The 17,886-nt window shown below is 42.9% G+C and overlaps 1 protein-coding gene across 6 annotated transcripts in view; it reads left to right on the top strand.

Annotated features, from left to right (window-relative positions):
* Ttc39b (tetratricopeptide repeat domain 39B) overlaps positions 1-17,886 on the top strand; it is a 208,840-nt gene that overhangs the window by 173,964 nt on the left and 16,990 nt on the right. For all 6 annotated transcript variants that reach the window (XM_026781906.1, XM_026781908.1, XM_026781907.1 and 3 more), the window contains 10 exons: positions 193-298; positions 1,827-1,892; positions 2,964-3,072; positions 3,853-3,920; positions 4,001-4,060; positions 5,905-6,066; positions 7,379-7,470; positions 11,685-11,811; positions 14,496-14,604; positions 17,373-17,487. In XM_026781906.1, the coding sequence (XP_026637707.1) occupies positions 193-298; positions 1,827-1,892; positions 2,964-3,072; positions 3,853-3,920; positions 4,001-4,060; positions 5,905-6,066; positions 7,379-7,470; positions 11,685-11,811; positions 14,496-14,604; positions 17,373-17,487 (1,014 nt within the window). The remainder of the gene's footprint in view (positions 1-192; positions 299-1,826; positions 1,893-2,963; positions 3,073-3,852; positions 3,921-4,000; positions 4,061-5,904; positions 6,067-7,378; positions 7,471-11,684; positions 11,812-14,495; positions 14,605-17,372; positions 17,488-17,886) is intronic.

The following is a 17,886-nucleotide window of genomic DNA, read 5'->3' as shown; positions in this document are numbered from 1 at the left end:
GATTTTCAGGCAGGCTTTATTTATTAAAATACAAATGAAATGCCTTCACAATCATATTTTGCATTTTTGTAATGACATTTATAGAATGCAATTTGTATATTTATAGTGTATAATACAAGTAGAAGACCTGATTTAACATTTGTCTGTCAGAGTCCCAGGAAACTGATGCTCTCCTCTTCTTTCTCACCCTAGAGAGTGCCTTTCCATCCTGCACGTAATTCAGAAGAACAAACAGGAGCAGCACTTCTTCTATGAGTTTGAAGGCGGTGTCAAGCTTGGCACGGGGGCCTTTAATTTGGTAAGGAAGCATTTATAAAGAAACTGGAACCTTTTGTAGACAAAACCAAGTATCCCTCATCTGTATTTGAATGCTGTCCCAAACCTTTACCTCTGTTTGATTGATGGACCAGTTTTCCTGTGTCGTGAATGTTACCAAGTTCTGCATGCACTTAGATAGCACAGGGCAAGGGAAGCGTGGGCACCCTGACTGAACTGTTAAAGCCTTTAGTAGTGAGGAGCCTAGAACCTGTTCTGTTTTGTTGTAGTAGGAGTGGTGGGGCTGCGTCCCCGGCACCCGGCCGCCCACATGGCTAGCTCTAGCTTATGCCCTGAAATAATTACACGGAAACTGTATTCTTTTAAACACTGCTTGGCCCATTTCTATCTAGCCTCTTCTAGGCTAGCTCTCGCACCTGGACTAGCCCATTTCTAATAATCTGCTGTAGCCCACGAGCTGGCTTACCAGGAATGATCTTAACCTGTGTCTGCCTGGAGTGGGAGAATCATGGCGACTCCTTGACTCAGCTTCTTTCTCCCAGCATTCTGTTCTGTTTACTCCTCCCACCTATGTTTTAACCTATGAGGGCCAAGCAGTTTCTTTATTGTTTAACCAATGAAATCAACAGATTGATATATGACACTCCCACGTCACTGTTTCTGCCTTGGAAGTATTGTTATCGTGGTAATGGTGGCTCTGGAGTGGAAAACGCAGGGGCAGGGGAATGACCTAACTTGAGGAATGATTGTCTCTAGGGAGATGCAGAGTGAGTAAGACTGTCTGAATACAATGTGTTATTTGGAGATCTGGAAATTTTACAAGATTTAGCTGGTTAGAAAATGAAGTAGCGAAAAGAATCATACGTGTTGCTCAGTGTCGGGGTGTGCAGATTTTTCTCCATAGATTGCCCATTCTGTTAAAGCCCTCATCATTTACCTGGTCTATAATGTCTTCCATTCGGAGAGAGATATCCAAAACCTCTTCTTTCCTCCTAAGTCCCTGGCTCTCTAGCCCCAGCCCACTGGTTCCAGCCATGAATTGGTACGTCACTGTACACACAGCCATTTCTGGGAGATTGTCCCTTCTTCTCCACTCTCCTCCAGGGATGTCCCGGGAAGGAGCTGAGCTGCTGCGGCTGTCTGCCTCTATCAGTGCTGGAGCATCCTCCACGTTACCTTAGGACCTCGCTTAAAGCAGGATGGTGCTCATGCCTGTAATCCAGCACTCAGGAGCAGGAGGCAGGATCAAGTCTAGCTTAAACTGCAGATGAGACCTATCTCAACAAAACACAGCTAAACGGAAAAAAAGAAAGCACCTTCACCCACAATTACTTTCACGTCACTTCTCTTCACGCAACAAGAGTCAAGACAGTGCTTCAACGGTCATGGGAAGGCCAGGCTTTGTCTCCTCACCGCTTCATACTCAGTTTAACGTGGCTTAGTTTGTAGGAGCTTTTGAACTTGTGACCAGCTTGGGCAACCATTGGGTTGTCAATAGTTAAAGTTTTCTAAAACCCAGGTACACTCACGTTTCTGTTTTTTTCTTACAGATGCTGTCTCTTCTACCAGCAAGAATTATCAGACTGCTAGAATTTATTGGATTTTCTGGAAACAGGGTATGAATGGCATTTTGTCTTCATGTGGACAGGGATTTCCGCTTCTCTCTGTTGTAGTGTTCTTCCCCAGCAGCTTTTGGGTGATGTTCTCTCAGGAGTGCCTCCTCTCCTAGGTTTCAGATCAATGCCATTGCTTCCACAGAGTGCCCTCAGACTGTCCCAGTGAGGCTCAAGTGTCCCTAACTTCCAGAATCATCTAGTCTTCTTTTTGAGGGAGTTCACTCTGGTCCCATAAAAGAGTGAGTTCCTGTCTCACTTCCCCACTGGGTGGCGGTCTCTGCGGGCATAGAATCCTTTGTTCTTGCCTGTCTAGCATCTTGAGCTTGTACCTCAGGATGATTTTCTGTGGGGCTGGGGATGAAGCCCAGGCCTGGGGTTGCACGTGGTTGGGTAAGTGCTCTACTGTTGAGACAAGTTCCTACCAACTCAGAATCAGTCATTTTATCAAAGGAATACAGTATTTCTTGGGCATGAGCAATTTATTCCTCTCCATAGGATCACATAATAGAGATGATTAGTTTGACCACTGTCGCTGCTTTGAGGAAACACCGAGCAAACACAGTGGAGGGGAGGAAGAGGCTCATTTACACCTGCAGATTGTCGTCTGTCCTTGAGGGAAGTCAGGGCTGGAACCTAGAGGAAGGAACTTGGGGGGAGCTCTGTTTGCTGACTTGCTGTACTGCTTGCTCAAAGGCTTGTGCTTAGATAGCTCCCCTATACAGCCCCACACCAGCTGCCTAGGGATTGGCATTCCTCACAGTGGACTGTCTTCTTGTTTTAAGCATGGTCCCCAACAGGCGTGTTTACAGTCTGTACCCGGCAGTTCCTCCATGTCAGCTTTCCCTTCAGTTGTTTCTGTGTGAAGTGAGCAATTGCAGAGGTTTTGCCAGGTTGTCTCCTGCCAGTTTAAAATGGGAAGTTTGTTTCTGTTTAAATGGTATCATTATTCCAAGTTGGTGAAGAAAACAACAAAGTTCACAGAGGGCAGGACATACAAATGACATGTGAAAATTTATAAACGTGCTTTTTCAGTCGGATTTTTTTTTTCTGTGATGCAACTATTCTCCGCAGGACCTGGGCCTTCTGCAGCTGCGGGAAGGTGCGTTGGGAAGCAGCATGCGGTCCCCGCTCTGCTGCCTTACCATCCTGGCTTTCCATACCTACATCTCCCTTATTCTTGGTAAGAGCTAGTAGGCTCCAGCTGTTTACCTATGGCTTTTTTGAGTTGGAAGATAGATTTGTCATAGTCATCTTTGGCAGAGACACTTGACTGGTTGTTCTCACTGAACATTTTTTAAAGTTACTTATATTTATGTATGTATTTAATTTATGTGTGTGAGTGTTTTGTCTGCATGTATGCCTGTGTACCGTGTGCATGCTTAGTGCCCACGGTGGCCCGAAGAGGGCATTGGATCCCCTGGTACTGGAGTGACAGTCTATTCTTAAATAAGATTTATGCAGTAGGCTACTAAATTTCTCCACCTTCATGTTGGACTTTCAATATTTTTTTAATAGTTTTATGGTTTATTTAACTTTTATTTTATGTGCATTGGTATGAATGTGTCAGATCCCTGCAACTGGATCTTCAGACAGTTGCGAGCTGCCATGTGGGTGCTGGGAATTGAACCTGGGTCCTCTGGAAGAGCAGTCAGTGCTCTTAACCACTGAGCCATATCTCCAGCCCCCGACTTTCAATATTTTTTATAAATTTAAATTTAGAGGTAAAGTAAGTCGACGTTGTCTTGAAAAGTAGAAATACCAGTGGGAATCTGAAGTAGCCACCTCCATTCTTAAGAATTTGTCTTCCCTAGAGCTCTTTAGATCATGTGCTTCTCAGATGTAAACAAAGACAAAATAATCCCCTTCTGTGTGTGTATCGCTGTGTATGGTGACGTTTGAGAGTTGGTTGTAAATGTGTACCACGTCTGTGAGCTCTGAGCCGTGTCTGTTCCTTTTCCAGGTACAGGAGAAGTGAACGTGGTGGAAGCAGAGAGTCTCCTGGCGCCCTTCCTTCAGCAGTTCCCCAATGTATGCTCAGTGTTCCGGTGTCTGTCAGCCGCCGTCCAGCCGCCACGGTCTGCTCAAGTGTGTTTCTCCTTTCTCCGCAGGGCTCACTCATACTGTTCTACCACGCCCGGATCGAGCTGCTCAAAGGCAATGCTGAGAAGGTAGCTAGTCCAGCAAGGGTTGTCTGGGGCACTGTCTGTGTCCAGCACACACTCACTCAACATAAGTAAATCTGTCTATGTGGACTAGAATAAAAAAAAAAAAGAAATAGGTAATATAATTCTGAAAAGCCACGCTTTTACTTTGTACACATATGTTGCCATATTTAGTAATTTATCTCAATTCATGTTTATGCATAAAGTATGTGAAATAGTTTATTGTAGAATGTTTAAAATATTTTTTTAAAGAATGTATAAAATAACACATAGGCAATCTAAGAGGTCTCAGAAAGCTTTGAGAATTATCGGTTTCTGCATAGTTTTTGGAACCTTCTTTTGCCTCCCATGCAACTGTACTGGTTCCTCCTCAGAGGCACTAGTTGGTTAATTCCCTTGATGTACAAGAGAAGAAGGTGTGTGTATCTGTGTATCCTTCTACACAAATGAGAGCAAACATTGTTTCTATTCATATTAAACCCTAGATCTTCCTCCAGGTCAGTGTATTTAAGTCTTCTGTTTATTTTAATGGCTCTACTTCCTTTTATGAGATGGATATTTATATTTACTAAAGTGGCTACTTGTGAAAATCCAAATGTCCTGTAGCGCCCAGACCACTACAAGATGATATGTGAGCCAGGACTTAAGCTGGAGACTTAAAAAGACACTCACACAGACAGAGAGAGAGAGACACAGACATGGGCCATCCTTGATACAAGAATGCCAAGTTTATTGTGCTCAGGGGCAGCCTTCAGACTCCTCAGGCCCAGAACAGCTGCTAGTGATTGATCACTAAGCCACTGTTATGTGCATTTCTGTGCACAGACCCATCGGGATAGGATTCTGGGGCATGTGGTGCTTGCTTGCATTCTTGCCATCCAGGCAAATCGCCTCTCTTACCGAAGAGTCTTAAACCTCTGTGAAGAAATGAGAAACAGACTGGAGAGATACCTCAGTGGTTAAGAGCACTTGCTCTTCTCACAGGCTCAGTCCCCAGCACCCACATCAGGTGGCTCACAGCTGCCTATAACTCCAATTCCAAGGGATCTGACACCCTCTTCTGGCCTCTATAGACACCAGGCATGCATGTGGTGCAATATGTGTGTGGTGCGGGTACTCACAAATACACATAAAAATTAATAAATCTTCAAACATGGGAATCTATATTTTTAGTATTCTTTGTCAACTCTGGAAGTCTCTGTCCTTTAAATTTTTTTGCCCAGATGATGAGCATAAAAAAAGAATTGAATTTCTGACTTAATTTCATTCTTACTACTGTTATTTGTTGTGCTTGTCAAATCTAGGGTCTTGTGTATGTATGCTGGCCAAGTGCTTTGCCACTAAGCTATGCCTAGCCCAAAGTTTCAAATTCGATTAACCAGTTTGTGAATTTGTTATATATTTATTGGTTGTTTATTCTTTTCTCCGATTTGCCTGGTTACATCTTTACCAATTTTTCTGATAAAAACCTTCTGCTGATTTGTGGGCAGCAATACCTTTTCTTTGCCTACCCAGTATTTGGAATTTTTTTTAAAGTGTGTTTTGATCAGTGAGGTTCTTACACTGTTGTGGTTTGTGTTTTATGAAAGAATTTTGGCATTTCTCTCTCACTGGAAAGGGCTTTTCTATTCCTGTGTTATAAAGTACAAGGTCCCCCTCACAAAGTGAAGTTACATAGCAGAATCTAACTGTATCATCGCACGTAAGGAAGAGAACGTAATGTCATATTGCGTGGCTTACCGAGTGATGCTTTTGTTCTCTCTGTACAAAGTGTTTTATGTATTTTTCCATTAGGTTATTATCTCCTTGTCTAATATCTGGATGATCAGCTTTATGCAATTGACTTATAGGCTCAAGAAACGTTTCGAAAATGCATTTCAGTTCAAGAAGAGTGGAGACAGTTTCACCATCTCTGTTACTGGGAATTAATGTGGATTTACATATACCAGCAGAATTGGATGCAGGCGTATCATTATTCAGACCTACTCTGCAAAGAGAGCAAATGGTCCAAGGTAAAGTCTACTGCTCTCCGCCTTTTCTGCTGCTGCGTGGCTACGGTGTTTGTCGTTTAAGATCGATCCTTCAAGACTCTGGTGTGGACACTTTGCTCAGTTTAGAGACCTGCAGGAGGAGGGGGTGGCGGTGATTAGCTAGTACAGAATCGAGGTGCTGTCCTCAGCACTCCAGGCGTAAAAAGTCCCCCAAAGTGCTGTCCAACAGAGGCGTTTTACTGCCAGGAAAAAACGGCATCTGGGTTTACAATCTCCCATATCAGTATTGTGATCTTGGTGATCTCCGTAGACTCCCAGTGCCCTGACCAGGTTTTTGGTGATAATTAAAGTTAGCTCTGAGCCATTTTTGAGAAGTTGAGAGGAAGAGATGACGATTTTTGTTTGTTCTGCCCACTTTCTTACCCATGATGGCACGTTCCTGCCATAGGAAAATGACCTCTGAAAACTTACTGTCATCTGGAACAAACTTTTTTTTTTAATAGTGATATTTTTTAATCAGTTTTGAAAACTGTGCAGATGTATTTGAGCACCTGGTTTTTCCCCCACTTTTTTTTTTTTGAGACATAATTTCCCTTTGTAGCCAAGGCTAGTTTGGAGCTCACTGTGAATCCCAGGTTGACCTTAAACTTGTGGCAGCCTCCTGCCTAAGCTTCCCAAGTGCTGGGATGATAGACATGCCATGGACCCAGCTTCATCAGAGTGCTTCAGCACTTCAGTCTGAGCAGAGAGCTAAAGCCTCTGTCTGTTTCGTTTTTAAAATTAAACATTTTGTTTATACAGCGTACTTTTATCACGTTCCCTTCCCTAACTCCTACCAGATCCTCCCTACCTACCCAACTTACATTCTCTCCTTTCTTAAAAAAAAAACAACCTTAAATTACAAAAATGAAAATCATACCACCCACAAAGAATAAATAAACCAAAAGTCTCAGAACAAACCAAAAATCACACACACACACACACACACACACACACACACACACAAAATAAAACCAACAAAAACCAAAAACATGGAGTTTGTTTTATGTTGGCCAACTCCTCCTCGCACGGGGCTGCGTCCTGCTCTGGGAGTGTAGTCAGTGTACCATTGTGGAAGCCGGGTTCCCCTTTCCCAGTAGCGTCAACTGCAAATATCTTCTGGTTAGACATGGGAGCCCCATATCCACTCACCCCTCTTAGTGCTGGGACTCTGTTGAAACAGACAGCTCACCTGACACCTTTAAATGTGACGTGTGGGAGGGTTCTAGGTCACTTCTGTGTGCAAGCTAAAATCTCATGTTCTCTAGTGAGCCCTTGTCTTTGTTTCCTCAAGGCAACATATGTGTTCTTGAAAGCTGCCATTCTGAGCATGCTTCCGGAGGAGGAGGTGGCAGTGACCAATGAGAACGTGGTGGCTCTGTTCAGGTGAGCACAACGCTGTTTCTGTCACAGGGACCCTGCGGGGTTAGACACATCTGACTTCTTCCCTTCACACTCTACTCCCCTAGCTTCTAATTTCTCTACTCACTGATGTGGACACACTTAGAGGAATACACTTAGCTGAGAGCCAGCCTGTCATTCTTTAGCATGATTTTCAGATGTGTTTGCACGTCTGGGGATCATGGAAACATGCCTTGTACTTGTTTTCCTGAGCTAGAGTTTAGTTATCAGGCGTTTGCTCCTGCTCTTTCACACCAAGGTTCTCTTCCTCCTCGTTTGATTCTTTCAGTGATGTCACCGGATATTTTCTTGAATCCTTTCCCTTGTTTATGCACTCATAAAATTATGCATAACAAAGAGACCCCGCAAACAGTCTCTTCCAGGAACACGGAGTCTCTGCCTATCCTAGTTTCATTCTCATGTGCTTAGATGTGGGGGGCGGGCAGTGTGTCTGTGTGCATCATGTATAGGAGTGTGTGTGCACACCCAGACATGTGCCGAGGACGGAGGATGCCGTTAGGAGTTCCAATCACTCCCTTATTCTCTCCAGGGTCTCGCTGAATCTGGAGCCAGGCTCTTGGCCAGCAAATCCTGGGGCCCCTTATGTCTCTTGTCTCCAGGGAACCAACCTGGGTTCCGAGGATTTGAGCTCAGTTCTTCATGCTTGCACTGTCAATATTTGTACTAAATCATCTCCTAGTCCAAATTTCTTAGACTTTTGAAAATAGTAAATCCTAAAATGATTATTTACAAAATTAGCTATGTTTGGTTAGCTATCTCAAATATGCATAAGTGGATGGTTGTCTTCTGAGATACATTATGTTATAGATCTGTGCAATATCTGCAGAGAGAAACAGGAAATGTACCAATTTACATGGTTCCTGTAATTGGAGGTTTCTTTCCTGCCCGCCAGTTTTTGAATAACTACTCTGAGGCTTAATATTACTTATAAATGCTTGGCCAGTGACCCAGACTTATTACTAGCTAGCTCTTACATTTAAATTAGCCCATTTCTATTAATCTATATATTGCCATATGCATTACCTCATTATTTACATAGCTTGCTTCCTTGTCAGCTGACTGGCACCTCTCTCTCCTCCACTCTTCTTTTCCCTGTATTCAGTTTGGCTTTCCCACTTTGCTATGTTCTGCCTGGCTATAGGCCAAATCATCTTTATTTATCAACCGATGGGGGCAAAACATATTCACTGCATACAAAAAGACCATCCTACAGCATTTCCCCTTTTCTGTCTAATTGAAAAGGAAGGTTTTAACTTTAACATAGTAAAATTGTATACAACAAAAACAAGTATTAAGTAAGAATCACAGTTACAGCCGGGCTGTGGTGGTGCACACCTTTAATCCCAGCACTTGGGAGGCAGAGGCAGGCGGATCTCTGTGAGTTCGAGACCAACCTGGTCTACAAGAGCTAGTTCTAGGACAGGCTCTAAAGCCACAGAGAAACCCTGTCTCGAAAAACAACAAAAAAAAAAAAAAAAAAAGAATCACAATTACAATATTTACTCTGTTTGTATTGGCAAAATTAAAGAAAATACTCTATTATCTATTCTATCTTTGTAAGTCTAAAGTTTCATATCTAATTTATCTTTTATTATAACTAAGGAAAACAGTTATAACTGTCTAGTCTTCAACTCCATCAAAGACCCCGGAAGGATATAATATTACCTGAATAAACAGGAAGTGCATTGCAAGCAACTTCCAAAACTCTAGAAGTAACAGAGATATCTGACTGCCTGGACGGTCACCCAAAGGTTTTTGCTACATTGGGGCATCCATTTTCAGCCTACAGGCCCATAGCATTTGGCAGGCTTTTCAATAAAGCAGGAAGTTTGAAAGGCTGCCCTGTCTATATTGGCAGCTTGTCAGTCACTTTCCTCTGTGTCCTGCAGAATGCCTGGCAGTTTCTTCTGTGAAGCAGGAACTCTGAAGTGGTGGTCATTTTCCTGTGGATCCTGCATGTCCAGTTTATACAACATATTATCAAGCAGTCCAGGAAAGAGTAACTTCTTGCCCAAATGGCTAGTATTGCCACATTGAAAGAAAACTCCATAAAGAACATTTTTGAGGCCCATCATACCCCTAAAATAATTGGTGCTGCCAGGATCAGATGTGTCTGTCAATAAAAGTCTAAGTTTTTAAGACATATGAATGCCATATTCCATAGGTCTTTGAAGTGTTTGAAGATTACCTATCTGAACTATTTCTCTGTATTACCTTGAAAATCTAACATAACTATAAATTTGATAGATATGGGTCACTATTAGCCTGTATTTCTTTATTAGCCAAAATAGCTTTTAAGGACTAAAACTTCATATTGCATAATTAAACAAGTTTTATAGGTATGAGCTGTATAGGTAATACCTTAAACAAAAATAGAAAACATATGTGCAGCATAATGACAGTAACCTTATATTTGTATCAATATATAAAAATACCTTAAACAGAAGTAGAAACAGATATACAGTATAACAAAAATAACCTTAAATTTGTAATAATATACAAAAATAATTTAAACAAGAATAGAAACATACATACTTTGTAACAAAATTAGCTTTAAATTTATTTTATTATACCTTCCTATATTCCCTTAAATATAACAAATGTCCATAACCCACCAAATAACTAAAGACCATCCAAACACCCAACTCTGGGGAATGTGGACATCAGTGTCTCCAAACTGCTTCCTGCTGTCTGTGAACAAAGTATTGTTAGGGTTCCTGAGAAAATTTGAGATAATGGCTAAGTCCTGAGAAGATTAGTTATAATCTTTGTTGATAGATTTCACCTGACAAGGTCAGGTGGTCTTGATCACAGCTGGTCCATCTTAATCTGTAATGTATCCGTAGCCTCTCATTTCCTGTGGAAACAAAACAACTTCTCCAAAGCAATGCATCTTTTAAGTTCCATTTTACAAATATATTTTTGACTTTCGTTTTAAAACCAAGGCGTTTATAAAAAATTTATGTTGGTTTTTTTTATTAGTCGCTCTCTCAATCACATGTCTCTCAACAGCTATCTCTTAACCATCAGCTATCAAAAAATTCAAAATCAACACAATAACACATAGGCTCCAGACTCCCTGTGTATTTCCCATATTTATATGACTTTTTCTTTTATATTATTTTTACTGTCTCTTTAAAGACTTTTATTTTGTTTTTTAAAACAATTGTATTTCTACAACTACTTATATCCATTTTCCTTCTTAAGCCTACACACATTGTAAAACACACTGGAACCTGTTTAAAGGTTTTTCCATCTGGACTGCTTTTACTGTGGATCTTTTAGACTTTTTTGTCTCTATGAGCAAACGCTAAATCCACCACACAACTGTTGCCCAGCTTTCAGGAATCTGCCACGCTGTGCTCAAGCCTGCATGTTGTGGCATCTCTGTACTGTCGCCCTCGTGAGAGACATAACCAGGAAGCTGTTTTTTAGCTCCATTGCTGTGTATTTAGAAGCCCCTTTTTAAGCTTTTTCAGGCCTTATGGAAATTTGAGAGCTTCACGTTGGTACACCTTTATGTAATCGGAGGTTTCTCTCTCACCCTCCAGTTCCCAAATAACCACTCTGAGGCTTAATATTACTTATAAGTGCTTGGCTGATGGCTCAGTCTTATTGCTCACTAGCTCTTACATTTAAATTAACCCATTTCTGTTAGTTTATATATTGCCACGTGGCCATGGTGTTACCTCATTTTTTTTAACCTGTCTTGCTTCCTCAGCAGCTGGCGTGTCTCTCTCTCTCCACCCTTTTTCCTGTACTCAGTCTGACTTTCCCGCCAGCTGTATTATCCCTGTCTTTAGACCAAATCAGCTTTACTTATCAACCAATGATAGCAAGAGAAATACAACACACAGAAAGACCATCCCACAGCCTCTTCCCTTCTCTTTTCTGCATATTTATGGAAATAGACAATTTTATGCCTAGATTAGCCTGGACTGTGTTTGACACCTGTAGGACGCCAGCTAAAATGACTGGAAGGAAATATGTGAGTTACTGGCTCTCTTGGAATTGTGTATCCCATATTACCTGAATGTGTGTCCTCATGGAGATTGCTGGTCCCAACCTTAGGACTGTCGGTTCATGGGGAACGCCCGGTAATGTGCATTTGGAACAGGTTCCCGGCTGCTACTGGCCTATGATGTGTGCTCATTGCCCTCTGCGTGGTCTCTCCACAGACAGGTAGACGGCTTGAAGCAGAGGATCGCGGGGAAATCTCTCCCAACCGAGAAGTTCGCTGTGAGGAAGGCACGCCGGTACTCACCCTCCTCAGGAGCCCCGGGGAAGCTCGTCTTACCTGCCCTGGTATCTGCTTCTCTGTACTGTCTCCTTGCTAGAGATAAATTCACTATTCAGAGCATCAAGGAATGTACTTAGCTTTGGATGGGAAGCTTATAGAACTATTGTGTATTTTTCTATTCATATATAGTAAGTAATTTTAAAACATTGAAAATTTTACCTGTTGCCTTTTGATCAGTTCATATGTCCTAGACATTGTGATAAAGGCAAATCCAAAAAAGTCACGTCATTTGACTTTCATCATAAAGGTAAGAATATGGTCTCAGTTCCATGTTTCAGATGAGGACGTTCAGGCCTAAAGGGAGAACACGGCTTCACTGAAGTGAAACTGAATTACAAAACAAACCACAAATTCAGTTTTATATTTTTCTAATAGATATGTAAAAAGGTAAAAGAATGCCTTTAGAGAATAATTTTCCAAGAATATAGTTTGTTTGATCTGGAGTTTGTTTATTCTGGGCATGATGACTCATACCTGTAATCTTAGCACTTGGGCAGCCAAGGCCAGAGAGTTGCTGCAGATTTGAGGCCAGCTTGGGTTGTACAGGGAATGCCCGACCACCCTGGACTGCCTGTGAAGCAAAGCTTTGCCATTGTGATGTGGGATTGTAAACAAGGAAGACTCGTGGCTGCGGTGTGCCACGCCCTTTTGTGTTACAGCCTTTTGTAGGCGTGGCTCTCCCACTAGAGAGGAATCCCTTCGGGCTAGCATGTTCTACTGCAGGGGCCCTGGGCAGTGTTGCTTCAGTGTTGCTGGAGTTCACCCTCCTCATCACCCCTCTGTTTTGGCAAAGCCTCTGTGAAAACACCATTGACTTGAATATTTTAAACAAAACCTTCTTTCGAGAGTGCTGGCTATGCTGCTCTGCCTGACTCTCAGCCTTGGCCCAGGAAGTTTCCAGTGCACCCCGGTGTCCCAGTCCTCCTCTGGGGCTGGTTTCATGAGACCTCTGTCCCTTGGATTATTTAATCATTCTCCTTTGAAAGTTCTGTGCCGTTTTCCAGTGTTTTACTGTCATAGGCATCGCTGCAATGAACATCATTGACATGCGCATGTCATTCTCTGGGAATGTTTTCAAAGACCTGGGATTCTTAGCTGAAGGCTGTGTGTTAAAGTTTGGGTAGAGGAGATAACATTAACTTTCTACCCCCGTACTGTATCAATTCAAACGGCTGATACTACATCCTTTTAACTTACATTTCTATATTAACACTTTTCTGTGTCTTCCTCTGCTCATTCATTTTTAGTTTTTTTCTCCATTGTTCGTATCATTCTTGTTTCATTGGGTGATTTTTGTTTTGTTGCTGACTCTCAGAAGTTCTTTGTGTATTTTAAGAGGAATAAGAATACAGCCCCTGACAGGGGTCAGATAGGAGCTAGCCTGCAGCTGGTAGCACTCAGACTGGGTGTTTCCCACAGAACCCTGTGATTAGACCGACAGGATGAGGTAGGAATATGATGGGCCTATAATTGTGTCTTGAGCACAGACAATAACAAGATCACTGTGCTAAACACAGAGACCGCAAACCCCTCTCCCGGTTGGTGCCTATTGTTGCCTTGATTAGCTTTAGTCCTGTTCCACATTCATTGCTATTAAGTGGTTTGCACTGGGAGATTCTATGTCAAAGAATTTTCCAGAAACTTTACTTGACCATTATCTCTCTTTGTCTACTCTAGCACTTAGACCCTGGTGTGTATGAGGCTCTGTCATGCTTTGAATCACTGATGGTTGGTGGGTATACAAATGACAAAGAATTCACTAGAATTGTTCATACCGAGGGATGTTGCCACAGCCTGTTTTTCATAAAAATTTCAAACCAAGCTTGCTTCTCCCTTGGATAAATACTACACTCATAAAGAAATTTAAATCATCAGTTTAAAAATGTCATTCCTGAATTGTGCCCCTAGCTTTCAGTGCCGTAAAGCAAGCCTGTGACACCATCATTTGATGCCTCATTTCCATGACGGCTCTGGCTCAGAAGATTCTCAAACAGTATCTGTTGTATTTTAAAATTCATGCACATTGTATACCCTTCAAAATATGAACAGCACTATCTGGACATTAGAAAAATATTTTCAAGCAAAAACACATTTGCTTTTGATCCAAAAAAAATTCTCATCTGTTAGCCCATTAAATATAATCTGCAACGAGAAGCCATTAGTTTACATTTCAGGAGCTGTCATTCGGCCATATGGCCTTTAAACAAACGTGTTTTCTGCATATTGGATCGCAGTACTGGGCCGACACATGTTTTTAATGATAGAAAAGAACCTGAGCCCAGTAAAATAAATATTCCAATGATCATTTCTAGTGATATGCTTGGAAACACTTTATGTAAACAATTAGCAGACATTTTAAAATATTTCCCTTTACTTAAAAGTAACAACCAAAGTTTACATTAAACAAAATTGTTTATAGTGTCAGTTTAAAATATTATTTTACTTCTGTATCTCTGTTCTCTCCAAAGGATTGTATGCTAGTAGATAATTAGTGTGCTTGTTGAATGAATGAGTATAAGGTATATGCTTGCTTACCTCAGAGCGTGAAAGACAAAAGGCTTATATATAATAAAGCAGGGGAACTTATGTCACTGAATTCCAGATGAAGGGAGTTAGAACAAGATCGCGACCGCCGAGCTGAAGTCCTTAGCAGACACTTCACATGTGGTTTTCCATCCTTCCTCCTTAGGAAATGATGTACGTCTGGAATGGCTTTTCAATAGTAGCCAAAAGGAAGGACCTTTCTGAAAACCTCTTGGTGACTGTGGAGAAGGCTGAGGCGGCTCTGCAAACTCAGAGTAAGTGTGCAAGGTCTTTGTCTTGGCTCTGATGCCTCTCTGGTCTCTCCCTGGGGCATATCTGCCCATGTCGTTCTGTGTGCATCTCAAGAGCAAAGCTGGAGCTTCTGCTGTCTGGGTGCTTCTCATCACCTCCTGATGCACCAAAGAATGGGTGTCTGTCACAAGAGACCATGTAGGATGTGATTCCACTTTTATAGCATAGCCCTTGTGGGCCAGTTTAAAGTTTTTGTTTTTAAGGACCTGCTTTTCTTTTTCTGCTGCTATAACAGAATATCATAGGCCGGGTGATGGATGAAGGAAAACCAGTGTGTTTCCCACAGGTCTAGAGCCTAGGGGCTGTAGGATCCAGGTGCTACAGCTGATGAGGACCTTCTTGCTGCCTTGTCGCATGGCAGAGGGCACCATGTGGAGATAGACTGAGGCACACAGCACACATTGCCACCCTCTTGAAGTTCTTACCTCTCAACACTGAGGTTGTGGGGCTTCTACCCCTGCCCATTATTAGATACCATACCAGATATGGTTCTGGTTTCCTATCTGTCAGTTGCAGTTAAAGGGCAGAGGGTAGCAGGCACTATTGGCCTGTTGTAGGGCCTGACTGTGGTACGTAAAGGTTGTCGTCCACACAAAGGGTACAGCTAGATGTGAGAGCACGTGGTGACATGCTTAGCGGCGGCACGTGGCGGTAAGTTTCGTACTGTTTTCCTTGGGATTCTAACCAAATTCATCATGTAGCCAGAAGTCGGCAGCAGACCCACTTTGTCTGTCATTGCGATTAATCTGTGTGGTGACTTTAATAGCAAACAGAGTCACCTACATAAAGGAAGGTGTGACAGCCTGACCACTTCTCCCGTTTCGGCCAGCTCCCATGTTTCCCTCTCGGTGCCGCAGTGAGTTTCTGTGATGCTCAGTGTGGATATTTTTGTAGTTTTTCCAATGTCTGTCTTTCGTAGCCTGCCCGCATTTAGGATATTGGCAGCCTTGCTGTGCCACCTGTGAGCATGGGCATTGTTCCTGTGATTTAAACAAACAAACAAAAACGTCTCAAACCCTATTTTTCTGTGTGTGTGTGTGTGAGAGAGAGAGGAGAGTTTGTGGGCACTGGTACTGTCCTCCCACCATGTGGGTCCTTGGGATCGAACTCAGGCCATCAGACTTAGAGTCTTCACCCACAGGACATCTCAGCAGCCTTATCTCCAGTTCAGCCCTTCTTCTTGTGTACGAGTGCAGGTCATGACAAGGAGTGATCATGTGATAATGTGCTGTGGTCAGGGGAACTGGGCTTTGCTTCTGAGTTTGTGGAAGAGATGGCATATGAAGCCCTGTTAAACTGCTAACTTAAGATCTCCACAGAGTGCCCTACTGGGTTTTTAGTAGTCATTGTCTGTACCACCTCAAACATTATTCATTGATCAAGCAGAAGTTGTCAGAACATTAGAAAACTGCTTCTCAGAATTCAATAGAATGCACATAAATGAGATGGAAAGGTAGCGGCCAGTGTGGACCCGGCTTTGGGCTTGGGTCTGACTCCCTGATAGAAGCGTGGATTACAAGTGGGAGGAGGTAAGGTCAGGGGTTCCAAGTTCATAGAAGGAAAGGTCAGTGGTGTTGGTATCTGTGGTTTTCCGAGTGTGTGGCCCATGACATATTAGCACTGGACAGTTCAAGGTGAATCTCATGTGTTTAACACTTAGAAGTGAAGTGAGCCCCTTCCAGTTGGGTGAGTAGCACTGTTGCTTCCCATAGGCGAGGGTTTACCAACTGAAAGACCAGCACGTGTCACGGACGAGGTCTGAGACTCGAACCCAAAGCGTGCAGCAGCAGTATGGAGACTCCCAGGATCCAGTCCTCTTCCCCCTTACCGCCCCTCCACACTGCTGTCACAGGCAGAAACGTGTAAATTAGCAGTCTGTCTTAGAATGACTTCTTTGCCTGTCACTTGCAAAAGAAGAAAGCAGAAAAATCTTCACAAACAGAACACGTGGCCTGGCTACCTTTGACAGATAGCCACGACACCATGTGGCTCACTCAGCTTGACACATCTCCAGACTGCGCTGGAGAAGACAGGGGTCTGGATAGGAAAAGGAAACCCTTGACATTTTCCCGGAGCATGGCCGTTTGTGGCGACTTTAGGTGCCTTTCCTGTAGTTCAGAACCATTTCGTGGCATAATCCTCCCCCGAAAGAACGTAACCTGGGAGAATTGCTAGGTTGTAAACATAATGATCTGGAAGAGAGGTTTCTGCTTCCTGCATTTTGAACGGGTGGGAGGCCATCTGCTTCTCCATATGGAGGTGCTACCCTCTCCTGCACGGACGCCAGCACAGTTAGAAGCCAAAACAACAGGAGGAGACAGCCTGCTTCCTCCTCCTTTACCTCTGAGAGAATTAATGAGGCTCATTCTTTATTTAGAGATCAGATTTCCTGTTGTAGCTAAGGGCACAGAATTTACTATGACCACCTGAAAATCTGCCTGTGCAGTCTCCCTAGATGAATGACGTAGAATGTGTAAGCTCAGTGTTCTTCTGAACAGGCATTTCCATTGTTTTATGTAGTAGGTTAGTAAGCTTATTATTAAACGGTTCCCCCTAAAGCCCAACATCAGTTAGTTTTCTTCTCAATTAGGATTTCTGGCAAGTATTTTTGTGCTGGCAAGGCAGCTCAGGGTGTTCGCCTCATAAAAATGAGGCACTAGCTAGCGTTCATCCCAGGCACCACAGAAAACAATGAAGTCTTCCCCCTGCTGTTTCTTCTTGTTGTTTTAAGACTCTGCTGACTCTGTGGATGATGAGTGCTTGGTGAAATTACTGAAGGGATGCTGCCTCAAGAACTTAGAGCGACCCTTGCAAGCTGAGTTGTGTTTCAACCACATTGTGGAAAGGTAAGAGCCAGCCTGGGTTCAAGTTGTGGCTTCAGGGGTCTCGGAGGCAAAGTGATGTGCCAAGCTATGGCATGGAATATGGCTTTATGTATTTCCACTCACTGTTTAAAGATGACCCATTTCTTTATATACACTGATCTTTCTTTCTAGCAATGACAGTCCGAGCAAGGCTGAATGCTTGGGGGTGAATTGGGAACCCCTGTCTTCTCCAAAGACTGTGACTATGTAACTCTTCACTTTGCACAGCGTGGGCCCAGCAACTGTGGTCCCGACAGAAAGAAGTGAAGCTGCATCTAAAGTCAGATCTCCTGATTTTTGTTTGTTTGCTTTTCCGAGACAGGGTTTCTCTGTGGTTTTGGAGCCTGTCCTGGAACTAGCTCTTGTAGACCAGGCTGGCCT

This window comes from Microtus ochrogaster, chromosome 10 (genome assembly GCF_000317375.1).
Source record: "Microtus ochrogaster isolate Prairie Vole_2 chromosome 10, MicOch1.0, whole genome shotgun sequence".
Taxonomy (NCBI): Eukaryota; Metazoa; Chordata; class Mammalia; order Rodentia; family Cricetidae; genus Microtus; species Microtus ochrogaster.
This window is presented reverse-complemented; position numbering and strand designations above follow the sequence as displayed.